Here is a 13513-nt window from a genome sequence, read left to right as displayed (position 1 = left end):
TGGTGTGGGCCGCCTGTGCTGTTAAATTGCTCAATTGTACCTCCTGTCTTTTAAGTTATTTGAAATTAGTGAGCGTCATAAAGGTGGAAAGAATGGCCGACATTCATTTTTGCATCTTCCCTCTGTTATCAGCAAGTAGTTGTGTGTGTGCTCTGTACTGTTGATGAAGTTTTAAAACACGCACACTTGTAAATATTGTTTCTTTCATTCTGAAATATCCTTTTTCAAATTGCAACTGTGCAACAGCAGGCTCTGTCTTCTCTTCACATCCCACACATTCATGACTAATCAGACTCCAGTTCAGAAATTATTTACTGTCTTACAGCTGCAGCCTCTACTACATGTGAAGAAGTTGTGTAATGGAGTTTACATTATTTAGGTAGTGTTTTGAATGTCTGGGGGTGAAGGTGGGGGCCACACCTCCAGTCAATCAGAATAAGTGGTCATTAATAGTGTAGATTTTATGTAAAAACCTTCAGAAACAGAAGAGAAGTGGATCTGGGCTGTAGGGAAAGATGGATTTAGGGAAATCTAATGTCAAATGATATATTTAAAAAAGACACAGTTTTCTTACAAAAAATTGTCCAAAAAGGCTATCATACAGTGTACAATATATTGCTTGAGATACTTAAGTGTACTTTAATCAAAAGTGATAAAAGGCTTCTTCTCTACTTTCACAAGCAGCATGTTGAATGCAGGATGTATTTGTTTTTAGGCACTTTTTCTTCACAGTGTGTTCTGATCTAAATATATTTTCCACCCCTGATTTGTGGCTTTGAACCTAAACTGCAAATTGTAATTAGTTCATATTTTTCTCATTTCAGAATCAGTTTGTTTTCAGACTCAGTGTCCATAAAGAAAATAAATGCCTAATGCATATTAATGCATTGATTAAAAAGCAGATCCAGGTTTGTCACATGCATAAAATGTGGACTTCTAATCAATAGTAAGGAGCTGTTACGACTCATGTCTGCACTCACAAAATTAATGAAATAACTTATAAATCCTAATAGCATGCCTATTCACTTTAAGTTGACAACGACATCTTGGGTTTACACCGGAGGTGTAATTAAGTTTGTTTGCATGGCCCACATAATTTTTTTTTCTGAACACAGAATACTTACCATATACCACAGTATATGGTAAGTAAACAGGAAGTGATGTGCATCCAGTTCCTGGTATGGGCTGCGAAACAGCAGGGAAGTTTCCCTTACATCTAAACTTTTCATATATTCCACTTGAACCGTTCGCGATCACTTTCACAGTCGTCATTCGCTACTTATCACAAAAAAATGAACTCAGCAATCACTATATCCATGTTTATGTCCATATTTAATATGGATTACAAGGAAAATACATTCATAAATGTGTAGTTTGTCCACAGGACATAGTTTTTCAAAAGTAAAACATTTTCTCAATTTGCAAGTCCACATATGAAGTATTTTAGCAAATCTGGTCATGTTTTGGCTATAGTAAAATCATTTTTACAGTACCTTGTCTCTGCAAAAGTTATTTTAAGCACAGAGTGTTACTCATGACGGTTACTCATCATTTGTCAGGACAGATCAAATGACTCAGCTTAACTGCAGTTGATCTAAATAAAGTCATTGAGGAGCTTGGTCAGGATTTGGAATTATATTCAACATTATATTATATTCAACATTTTTGTTAGTCTCAGCTTTATGCTCAAACACATTTTTAAAATGATAAGAGAACCATAAAGTAACCTGATGTAGACTGATTGAATGTGCAGTGCATTGCACATCAACACTAATGTAGTGGTATCTACATTAAAATAAAATTATATCAAACATGATCATAAATATAAATAGTTTCACATATACCACATATATATCAAATAAATATATCATATACTCAGTTACACATACAAATATTTACATAGAATGAGGTCAGTGTCTTGTCTATCCCACATCCAGCCTGCATTATCGTACCACACAACTTCTCTGAAGATTCCACCATCACACCCTACTAAGCGTTGTGGTCTTACATCTTTAGTTTGCCAGAAATCCCCCTTTTGAAAGTTTTGAAAATGACGCCAGTGCCTGCCCATTTCCACCCACAACACAAACTGGTGTTTTGCTTTAGTTATGACCTGAAGGTCACGGGCAGACCTGCATTTTGAGGACAGAAGCGGCTCTACAGTGTCCATATTAGTCCACAAGGAACACGCCAAATTTTGAGCTGTTCAGCTCCAGTTTCCAGTTCTTCAGTCCCTCCTTTGGTATTTCCATCTGAGCGAGCAGCGGTGTGTTCTCGTGAATCTGGCTCACTGTCCAGCACTTCCTGCTCTTAGGTGTTGGGTCTTCTGCTGAAAGTTCCACCTCACAGGTGAGGAGGTCCTTGTCAAGACGCACTCTGAGGAGGCCTGTGTTGCATGTGCTGGTGCAGGTGAGTTTGAGATCAATGTACATGAAGTAGGTCCCTGTCCGTTTGACTTGCAGTGATTGTTTGTTGGAGTCAAAAACGAAGTTGCTTCCAACAGATTGCCCTAAGCCGTACTTGACTGCAGCAAAGGACATGGTGTAGTTCTTCAAAACACCTGTAGGGGAAGACAAAAACATTTCATTTAGTTTGTTTACAATGTTTATCACAAGTTTATCAGACTCCATTAATCTCAGTGGTTGTTTTGCCCTCATTATGAACTGATTTGGCCCACCTGAGAACCACATGAAATCTTTTAAATGTGACAGATGATGGGTTTTAATTTATCTTTAAATTTGGTAAATGACACACGACTTCATGGTACCTTAATGATATTAGCTGAAAGTAAAGGACTCCATCATCTACCTACTGTAGCCTAATTATTTATTGAATTATTCTTATAATTTTCTGCATAGCGTATGTTTTTCAAACATGCAGCATGAATCAGGAAAGTTTGTTTAATGTGAACGTAAATGTAGACTTACTTGAGGTGGCTTCCAGGTAGGCATAATTCTGCATCTGTTGACAAAACAGAAAAGATGAAGTGGATTAAAAGTCAGATATATGAAGGGGACATGGGTTGACAGAAAAATAAAGGCAAACAATCTACAATTTTATGCACTTTTTTTGTCGTTTGTTACCTTGTATGCTGGGGATGGTGTGTCTCCTGTTAACGTTGAAGTCATAGACTCTGAGGAGGGAGATGAGGAATCCACTTTGGACCTCAGCTCCATCATAATCATCACTCCACCAGCAGCCACAGTCACCACCGCTGCAAACAGGAAAATAATGGACACGACGAGAAAAACGTCCAGGCAGCTTCCACGCCGTCTCTCGCGTTTCTGAAGAGACTCTGTGTCCATGTCTGTGTTTTGATGTTCCATTAGTCGGCTGTAGAAGTAAAAGCTTTCTTGCAATATTTGGAAGTTTTACAGCTCCAGTTGTTAAGTGAGTAAACTTCCACAAAATAGTCCTCTTGAGATCACCAGAGTCCAGCTCCTGAGATGAATGTCGCAATGTGAACACCATGATTCGTTTTTATAGCGTGTTGTCAGTTTCAGACACGGAGGAAAAACACGGAAGTCATGGGTTTCCCTCTCGCCTCCTCGCAACGCCCCCCTCCTTCACTGCATGTACAGGAGGTGAGAAAACGAGAGGCGCAGATTTTCCGAAAGGCGCTCCCAGCAATTGCGCAAGTGCGCTTGAAGCAGCGTGCCCGATGGAAAACGAAAGAGAGAAAGATACTGCGCGTACTCCAGCTTCACTACGTTCCGACACAGTCAAACAAAGGCTCAGCTTTCCCTCTTCAAACTGAAACTCACAGCACAATGGAGATTAAACACACTTTTGGACTACATTGCTCACATTTCAGAAACTTTTATTTGTGGATGCAGTCAGACAAGCTAAATGTTGAGGAGAAGCAGGGCCATAGTGCCATAAAGTGAGGCATGTGATCCATGCATGTATGTATATTTCATCATCAAACTAAAACAAGCTCACAGCGTCAGTCTCCCAGGTTTACACACATCAAAAACGTGCGGCTGACCATCAGATCAGATTGTGAATCTGAGGTTATAAAAAACACACCGGAATCTCCCATTGTGTGCGACTAAGAGACAGAGGGAGAGAGAGAGAGAGAGAGAGAGAGAGAGAGAGAGAGAGATGGGCTGGAACAGGTTGCCAAAAAAAAGATATTCCCAAAAAATAATGGGATGCGTGCTGCTGACCATCAGACCAGAGTGTAATTCTGAGTTTATGTAAAACATACAGGAATGCCCCATTTTGTATGTGTGTTTGTTTGTGTATGTATGTGTGTGTATGTGTATGTGTATGTGTGTGTGTGTGTGTGTGTGTGTGTGTGTGTGTATGTGTGTGGGTGGGTGGGCTGGGGGGATAGAGGGACGGGTTGGAACAGGTTGCAAGGGTAGATATTCCCTAAAAAAGAATAGGTTACGGTAATTCCCCACACACATCATGTGTGAGACGGAAGAGGCTAAGAGACTGAGAGGAAAAGTAGAAGAGGGAAGAATGAGTACATTTTCATATGGGTGCCAAAAGATGAACTTTCATTATTATAGGGCATGGAAGGAAACTGTGCTCTGGATTTGTATAATGAAGTCTAACATACTGGACATCTGTCATTTAGTGGTGGTTTTTGGTAAATTATCTGCTAAACAGTTTTCATTTCCTTTTTACATTTCATGAGAATGCAAATAGTGCTGAGTAGGGGTTTATAATGAGATGTGAAATATACATGGTATTGAAAAAGTTAAAACAGATTCTGTCATTGAAGACAAATTGACTTTTGATCACCACACTGATTCTGTTAATAACAAAGCCCACCAGCGCCTGCATTTCTTAGCCAAGCTTCGCCTTCTTAATGTTGATTGCACTTTTATGAGGATGTTTTATACATGTTTGTTTTAACTTTTACTTTTATTAGCTGGTTTGACCTTCTTAATGTTAAAAACAAAAAACAGACTTCTGGGAATTGTTGAAGTGTGTCGTAAGGTGGTGGGTACCATGACCTCCCTCAGCTCTACAAGGCGAGAGTTTTAAGCAATGCCCTAACAATCCTTGCTGAGCTGTCTCACCCTCTGGCTGTGGAATTTGTGTTGCTTCCGTCTGGCCGCAGATACAGATTATCTCAGTGCAGGACAAATAGACTTAAGAACTCTTTTGTTACTGTTGCCATCAAGGTCCTCAATGAGTGACCTGTGTGTTGTGTCTTTTACTTGTGGAAATCTTCATTGTTTATTTTATATTATATGTGATTGCTGCTGGCTGTACCGCAATTTGCCCCTCAGGGATAATAAAGTTGACCTTGACCTTGAACTTGACTGAGACAGACAGCAACAAGAATCAAAAAAGAGGTAACTGAAGGCTAATTTGTTGATGTTGTAGATGTGCAAATAGAAATTCAGTTCATCATCAACAATAACAATGCAGGTTTCAGAGGTTGCAAATATCACATCCTTTGGATTTTCCAGGCAAAAACTCTCCTGAGTTATTTACATAGACACCAAGCAGAGAAGTCTGGGGAGGTCTCATTGTGTTATTTCTTCACATTCTATTAATAGTTTTTGTTCATTTTTGAATGTCTCAAACCAAAGCTCTTACATAATTCTTACATATTGCACAAAACAAGATTTTAATTATGCAGCCCATATATCAATGGAGAGAGTAGACAGGAGTCCAGGATGTCTTGTATTGAAAAGGTTTATTTACTTCATGAAGGAGAAGTGAATGAATAATCAGTATACGTTATGTTCTGATGCTTCCTTCAATTCTGAAGTTTCTCTCCTCCGGGGGTGGACTTTAAACCACACAGATAATGCCCAAGGTTGAGCCATGCCCAAATATGGGCAGATCCAACACATCTACAATATACAGAATTTAGTCTACTGGTCTATAGACAAAACATTGCTTAGACGACACTCAGCACCTTTGTCCTACAGTACATCCAACATGATATCAAACCTCTGACTCCAGTTACCTTTACCCCATTCAGGGAAAACAGGCAAACACATATCTGACCTCGGCTGCTAAAGCAACACTATCAGAATGCCTCCTGTTGTCCCCAAAAGGAGCAGACTCACTGCTTACCACTATCTCAAGGGGAGACAGTGTCTGAACCCAACATTTAGTGAGGCCTTGCTATGACCGCAAAGCCTAGTTTGACCCAGTGCATATTAATGATGGAAAATTCCCTAACACTGAGTATGTTACCATACCCATATGCAACAGGTCTCTTAGCCTAGTATGGTGGTGTATCGGTAAACATCTCTATTTCAGCAAGTAATCCAAGGCAGAAAAATATAGGATGAATCAGCAATGAACCATACAATAATCTCATTATGAACTGTACAATGCTCCCAATAAGTTTGAATGTCTTTTTTATGCATATTTATGCCCCGTAGCCACATTTCTTTACACATGACTGTGGACCGGTACTGAATAAATGCATATTATGTTTGTAACTTTGCTCCAGGTGAGCAGGGCTTACAGTACATATCAACTGTATTTTTAGGCCTCAGTGACTTTTGCTTTAAGAAGTCAACATGAATCTATCCATTAGTGTCAATATGTAACTGATGTAATTACTGAGGAGGACTTTCCCTTCAGCACTTCAGCACCATGTGGTTATCTGATCTCCAGCAGGAGAGTTTACACTAGGATTTTGGTAGTCAAACTCAAACACATTCTCTTGCTGATCAAAGCATGGTCAGCTGATTATATCTGCACAGTTTGGAAAGAGAGAAATATTAAGGGAATATTCGTGGTTGTTTACCGAAAGAGAAGTGCTATATAAAGACAGCCATGAGACAGGAAATGACTGTCACTGAGAAATGTTCAAAGATATGTGTAGGCAGTCAGTTAAGGGTACTAAATTCAAAACGCTCAATTAAAAATCTCAACTGATAATCAGAAAAATACCCAAAAACCAGTTGATGTGTACTGTATCAATTTTAGCTCCATCTATGTATGTGAACTGAATCAAACAACTCTGTAGCTGATAAGTCATTCTAAACCTCTTAGTGTAAATAAATACTGTATGTTGTCTCTTTATATTTATTTCCTATATTCAGTTCCACCTGTTTTTCATTAGCCTGTTGTATAAATATCAATGCTTTCGAGAATCAATGTTGCAATCAATGTTGCAATGCTGCTGTGACGAAGAAAATCATTGAGCAACTACTTGCTGTCATCACAATATTCTTTACATCATTTGTTTGTAGCATTTAGGCAGCAATACATTTGTAGTTGATCACGTTTTATAATTTTCCAGTCCAAATGACTGATTAATCATATAATACCATCTTTCAATTAATTCATAAATTGATTCAAGAATAGGATTGTAATTGGTTTGAACACTTCTTCCCACATCTTCAAGAACTATGCATATGCCTAGATAAGTAAAATGATTTATTTAATTGAAGGAGGACAACTCATAGAACTACATCTTTCTTTTTCATTCAATAATATTAAAGAGGATTTTGCATTATTTACCTTATAACCTGAAAATAATTCAAAAGTCTTAATTACATCCCAGAGGGCCAGTTTTTTTGATAAGTCTGCAAAAAACAAAAATATGTCATCTTCGAATAATGTTATGCAATGATCTATATCTCCTTACCTGACTGCAGAGATCCTCTTATGTGTCCTGACTGCTATGGTAAAGGATTCTGGTGCTATTGTAAATATGATGCCTGACAAAGGACACCCTTATCAGATCTACTGATAGACATTAAATGGTTAAGAAATAACATTGTTAGTCAGAATTTCAGATTAATTAAACAGTATCCTACCCATTTACAGAAAGTAGCAAATTCAAATTGGTCTAGTGTTGCAAACAGTAAAGGGCATTTAATTCTCACAATGCCTTTTACCAATATCAGAGCCATATCTGGTGCATCCATTCTGGCATATAATATATATTCAATACTTTTTGTACATTATGAAAGCCTGGAAGTACAGACTCCAATCTACATGATAATCACTTGCAAATAATTTGAATGTCCAAGTTTAAGAGTGAAGTTTTAACCCTACTGTTGTGTTTCATGCCAGGAAAGGGTATTGACTTAAGTCCAATTGTAGAGTGGTGGCACACAGCAAACATGATCCCATGCACCACCTCCCCTAACCCTAACCTTAACCACTGACCCAAAAATCATCTTTTTCCAAATTGGGGACACCTCAATTGGACAAGCAGTCCCCAACTAAGCAGTCTGAATTTTGTTTGTTTTGTACACACACACACACACACACACACACACACACACACACACACACACACACACACACACACACACACACACACACACACACACACACGGTCAAGAGCTCTGGTGGTTTAAATGTTCTCTTTATTGTCCACAATTACATCACCCTTAACATTTTGTTTGCATTTGTTGTATTGAAACCTAAGTAGTTCCTGATGTGAGTTTTCTGACTCATCCAAAATGTTGTCTTTCTATAATTTTAATTTTAGCCATTCCAATGTTTGATGAGTGATGTAGAATAAGTTTGTCCTTTTAAAAAGTCTTTATATGGAAATGCAATCTCGGTGGACTATTAACCACTTTAATATCTAAGTAAATAAAAGATATTGGAGCGCTGATATTACTATTCTGTCCTATTAGCAGTCCTTGACTTCACATCTAGTCTGTTTTGATATTAGAAAGTGATCCATTTGTGACTTGGTTTTGTGTGTGCTAGAGTGACAAGAGTATTCTATTCTATTCTGTTGTTTGGATTCAGTTCTTATTAAATTTCAGATAAGCTTAAAACTTTCATTAAACTTAATACAGATTTTCTAGCTCATTAATGAGTCATATCCAAACCAGTGGACTTATCTTTTACTTGGTCCAAAGTGAATGGTGAACTTTCTAGTTCAATTAATGTATCTTAATAATTGCTTGACAACAATAATATATACTATTTTGATCAACCATCTACAATCTCCAATCCAAACATAACATTTAAGGAAATCAGTAATAGGTTGTCCCAATCCTTCATCACTCAACCTTGTTTGCATGAATAGTACGTTCATAGTGCCTTGAACTGGGGAAAAAAAAGAATTCATGTTGGACTTAATTATTGAAGTTTGATTGCAATCTGTTCTCTTTTATACTGTATAATTATTCTGTTAAGAGTTATTTCCATTTTCCAGTATTGCTGTCTGAGGGAGAGAGGGGGCTTCTTTGAAGAAACCCCTCTCTCCCTTAATTTCCTCTTGGGGTTTTGTGCATGTTTTCCCCAGTTTTGAGTGGGGGTGGGATGTGGTTTTTTGTCATCTTCATATGTTAGAAAGCTTGAGCTGCATGAGGAACCTTCTTTCTTTTGCAGGTGTTTAATTTTGCACTGACTTCTTCCTCCACATCTTGGTGTTCCCATATGACATAATCTGATTTTATGACACACTGACTGTTAAACTAAGCACTTCAGTTATTAAAACATCATGAGGAATGACAACTGAGAATAAAAACAGTAAGTGTGATGGGAAAAACACTGGGACTTCTGTGGCGGAGTGGTAAACTGAGATGGGGAAGTTAGTGTTAAACATAGAAAATGAGAAATTTAGTGTTACGAGTATGACAGTCAGTCAGTGTAAGGTCATATGCTCATGCAGAGCAAAAACCCATGTCTTCTGTTCCCTAATGAAACTAACCAAACTGTGCAAACATAAGCATAACCACACATACACACACACACACACACACACACACACACACACACACACCCACACACAGCATTCCTCAAAAGTTTCCATATTTGTTCAAGAAAGGTAATCTTACAAAAAAACCAACAGCTTACCTGACTATTAGGAGGTACTTCCAGTCTTAATGATTAAGGTAATGTGTAATAACAAAAACCTGCTGTGTGTGTGTGTGTGTGTGTGTGTGTGTGTGTGTGTGTGTGTGTGTGTGTGTGTGTGTGTGTGTGTGTGTGTGTGAGCGCGCCCTGTGGTACAACTGTTTAGTTGGTCTGTATAGATCATTTACATGTGTATTGGTCTGATGTAATTTATGATCCTGATGGTAAACGTGGTAAGTGCTTGCTTTTCCACCTTTCATCAGAGGAAGTATATATATGTATACGACATTACTCAGCCGCAGTAGTGTAATATGTCATCATGGAAGGATGATATCAATTAGTCACCAGTACTCAATCTTCCTTACCGCAGATGATGAAATGCTGGTGAAAGCTGAACGGAAGCGTTGGTTATGAACTATATCAAATTTTATTATCATTATTAACTACAACTCTAATGACGAAATTTACTAAAACAAACACACATAACCGCACCCACGCTCTTGTGGGTGGATGTAGTTTTCATATGCATGGCTGGACTTTCTGTGGTCATGATTACGTAGTGGCCTTTTTGAAAAAAAAAAAAAAAAAAAAGAAAATACCATGTGATGGGTTTTCTCACATAAGGGAAATCTCTGTTTTCACTTCACATTCAGAAAACTTCATGTACTCTTTCTCTCGCTCTCGGTCTCATTCTCTCTCTGTCTCTCGCTGTCATGCTGCTGTCTTTCTATTTTTGTATAGAAGCAGAAATGAAAACAAGAATTGCTTACTGTCAGCAGGGAAGACAACTGAAAGCTACCCGAGCAGTGCTATTGCTGCCACCTACTGCAGAGAGTCTATTTATTCTAAATGCTTTGTGCTACAACTGCAGTCCCACCCTCAATACAGCAAACACACTTGTAGTAAGAATGAAATTACAAATCCTTTATTCATGTTGCTTTCTTTTACTGCACTGCTCTGCTGAGTAAAAAAAAACTTTTATAGGTCCTATATGACGTGAACATTTCTTTTACTTTTGAAACTCATTTCCCACATTGTTTATGAAAACATACGGTATAAACAAAAGCATCCCTTCCTGTATATCCCTTCCCACCTCCAAACTCCAACATATAAGAAACTGAAAAACAAGAAAAGAAATTAATTGAATAGAAAAAAGAAAAGAAAAAGCATTGATCTTTATAGTCAACAGGTTCATACTAAACAGCAATCTGTAATCCAGTTTTCAGCAAGTAATCACAGCAAGGTGGCAGTATAGCCTACTTGCTTAATTATCCTCCTCCTGTGAGGCAAAGTGCTACATCAGCTCCCTCCATGGTTACTTGTGAGTGAGTAAGTCTTGGATAACATGCATTAAATAGAGCAGGGGGAGTGAGCAATGATCAGTGATCAATTTTCTCTAAAACGTTTGATTTAAAACCTTTGAAATTTCTGCTTTTTCAGTTTTGTTTCATGCATGAACTAATGTTTCATTCCCAATATATATTCTTAATTGTACTTCACAGTTTGATCGACTAACTTGTTTAAGAGGGACACAAAACTAGTACGTAGAGGCAACACAGCCATGAAGTAATGAACAGCAAAAGCTGCAATGTCCAAGGTAAGTTCCAAGCACCCTTTATTAAGATTTGTTTCATAGTAATTGATGATTGACAGGCAACCAGTGGAAGTCACTGCACCCATATAAGAAACAGACTGGCACATAGCTTAACCAAGGGTAAAAAAACACATCTTCTCATGTTTACACTGTTTTTTTTACTATAAGACAGAGCCAATATATGATATGGTTATATCACTTATCTTTTGTGATTGTGTTTTTTTCTGGGGGGGATTTCTATTATGCACCAAACCTGGCACCATGGCAATAAACCTGTTTCATTTGTGGTGAGGTAAGTTAACAGGCTGCTTGCTGTATAGCCTCATATGTATAATACAGCATACTAGCAACTGCTTCTCTCTTTTTGTCATTTTAGTACCCAGTAAAAAAAAGCTGTTAGTTCCAACATATAAACCCTTTATAAAATGTCCCTGGCAGTATCAGAAAGTGAAGTGGTACTGTACAACCACATGCTTATGCAAGTTGTTTAACAAATGATTCAAAGATAACCAGGAGGCAAGTTAAAATGGTTACTATGTACAGATATATGGAAATTGGTTCCCATATCCCACATATCCAATTCTATTGAAAAATGACAAAAACCAAAAGCAAAATAAATAAATAAATAAAACAGAAAAAAAGGTTATCACAGTGTCAAAGCTGAATCACAGTTATGGAGACATGTTGCCTCCACAACCACCGTCATCATGACACATGTCTGTTGATGAAATTTATGGAGAGAGAGAGAGCGAGAGAGAGAGAGAGAGAGAGATCTTATTCCCAGTCTATTTCGCAACCAGTCTGGAGTTTTCCGTTTCACCGTGGTGCATTTCTTCCAGGTGAATGATCTTCTCCTACCAGTCAGGACAGATCCTGCAGACAGTGTGATGACACTTACAATGCGTAAAAAAGACACCTTGCTTTGACGGTGAGCAACACATGCCGTGGGGAACATATTAAATACGGTGGCAACTTGTGGATGTTCCTCCAGTCTCTCCGCAGCTCTGAACAGGAGTTGAACCACTGAACTACTAGGGCGCTCTCAAGTTTCTGATGCCAACAAGTTCTTTTCTCCGAGCCTTCACCCGCAGCCAAACGTTATGTTGGATACATTTGGGCCGCAGAGTGCCGGTGTGGTCGTCTCCAGCGCGGACCTCCAGTTAAAACTGACGGACAACAAGAGCAGCCTGGCCGCAGCAGGGATGGGGATGGACAACGGCACTGGGAAGAAATTCATAGAGAAAACTGGACCTGCTTTATCCAAAAGAAAGCTTCTGGTCGGCTTAGACCTCCTGTGCCTCTTTCTTGGTAAATATGTAAATCAACAATAATTGTGTTATTTCAACCGTTTAATATATTGTTTTGTAGAGAGATATGCATACTTTACTAACATGTGGGTGTGGAGTGGACTTAATCAAGCACCTGTAAAATATCCAAGTAGCCCTGCAATAAATGCATATGGGGGTCAGTGAAATTTGCATTCGTGTAGTATTAAAGGCCAAATTTGAGGTCATGTGGTGTTATAGGATTTTGTTTGCACTAAACTTCATTATAGTGTAAGGTGTAGCTGAAGGGCTACCGATTCAGCCCTGAAAAATAACTCTACTTTTACAAATCAACTTGTCAGTTTAAAAATATGTACTGTCTATTAATTAATTAGTCGATTGCCAGCTATTAAATTAATATAATGTATAGAGCATAGTTAGTCATATGTGTATATATATATATATATATGACTAACTATGCTCTATAGTAACAACTTCTTAGTTGTGAAGATTTGCTGCTTTTCTTTGTCTAATATAATGATAAAGTGAGGGCCATTTCTCATTTTCTTTTTACATTCTATGGGCCAAACTGTTAATCTATGAATTGAAATATAATTGGCAGATTAACTGACAATTATTGTTAATTGCAGCTGTTTATTTATTCAAACAAAATCTATCTAACAAGATTACTGGTGAGGTCCCCTACAAACATATTCCTTCCTGTTCAGGCTCTCTCTTAGCAAACTACAGTAATATCACTTTGTAAACACAAAGAAAAAAAAACAAACAAAAAGAAAGTTTTTCAAGTTCTTGCTGTCTTCATCTGCATGTGTGTCTCCGGCTCTCTTTCTCCACCCATGCGCGCTCTCGAGCTCTCCGTGCCAGCTGGCTCGTG

At 38.1% G+C, this 13513-nt stretch overlaps 2 protein-coding genes across 2 annotated transcripts in view; one reads left to right on the top strand and one right to left on the bottom strand.

Moving 5' to 3' along the window:
* Positions 1 to 2119: 2119 nt before the first annotated feature.
* On the bottom strand, positions 2120 to 3326 carry LOC128366209 (uncharacterized). Its single transcript, XM_053326895.1, has 3 exons — positions 3084 to 3326; positions 2928 to 2961; positions 2120 to 2560 (listed from the first exon to the last, which is right to left on the bottom strand). The coding sequence occupies exons 1-3, from the start codon at positions 3324 to 3326 to the stop codon at positions 2172 to 2174; spliced, it is 666 nt and encodes a 221-aa protein (XP_053182870.1). The 3' UTR covers positions 2120 to 2171.
* Positions 3327 to 12207: 8881 nt separating this feature from the next.
* LOC128372529 (phospholipid phosphatase 3-like) overlaps positions 12208 to 13513 on the top strand; it is a 6818-nt gene continuing 5512 nt past the window's right edge. The window contains exon 1 of the mRNA XM_053332626.1: positions 12208 to 12661. Within this exon, the coding sequence (XP_053188601.1) occupies positions 12454 to 12661 (208 nt within the window). The 5' untranslated portion in view covers positions 12208 to 12453. The remainder of the gene's footprint in view (positions 12662 to 13513) is intronic.

This window comes from Scomber japonicus, chromosome 2, assembly GCF_027409825.1.
Source record: "Scomber japonicus isolate fScoJap1 chromosome 2, fScoJap1.pri, whole genome shotgun sequence".
In the NCBI taxonomy this organism is placed as follows: Eukaryota; Metazoa; Chordata; class Actinopteri; order Scombriformes; family Scombridae; genus Scomber; species Scomber japonicus.
This window is presented reverse-complemented; position numbering and strand designations above follow the sequence as displayed.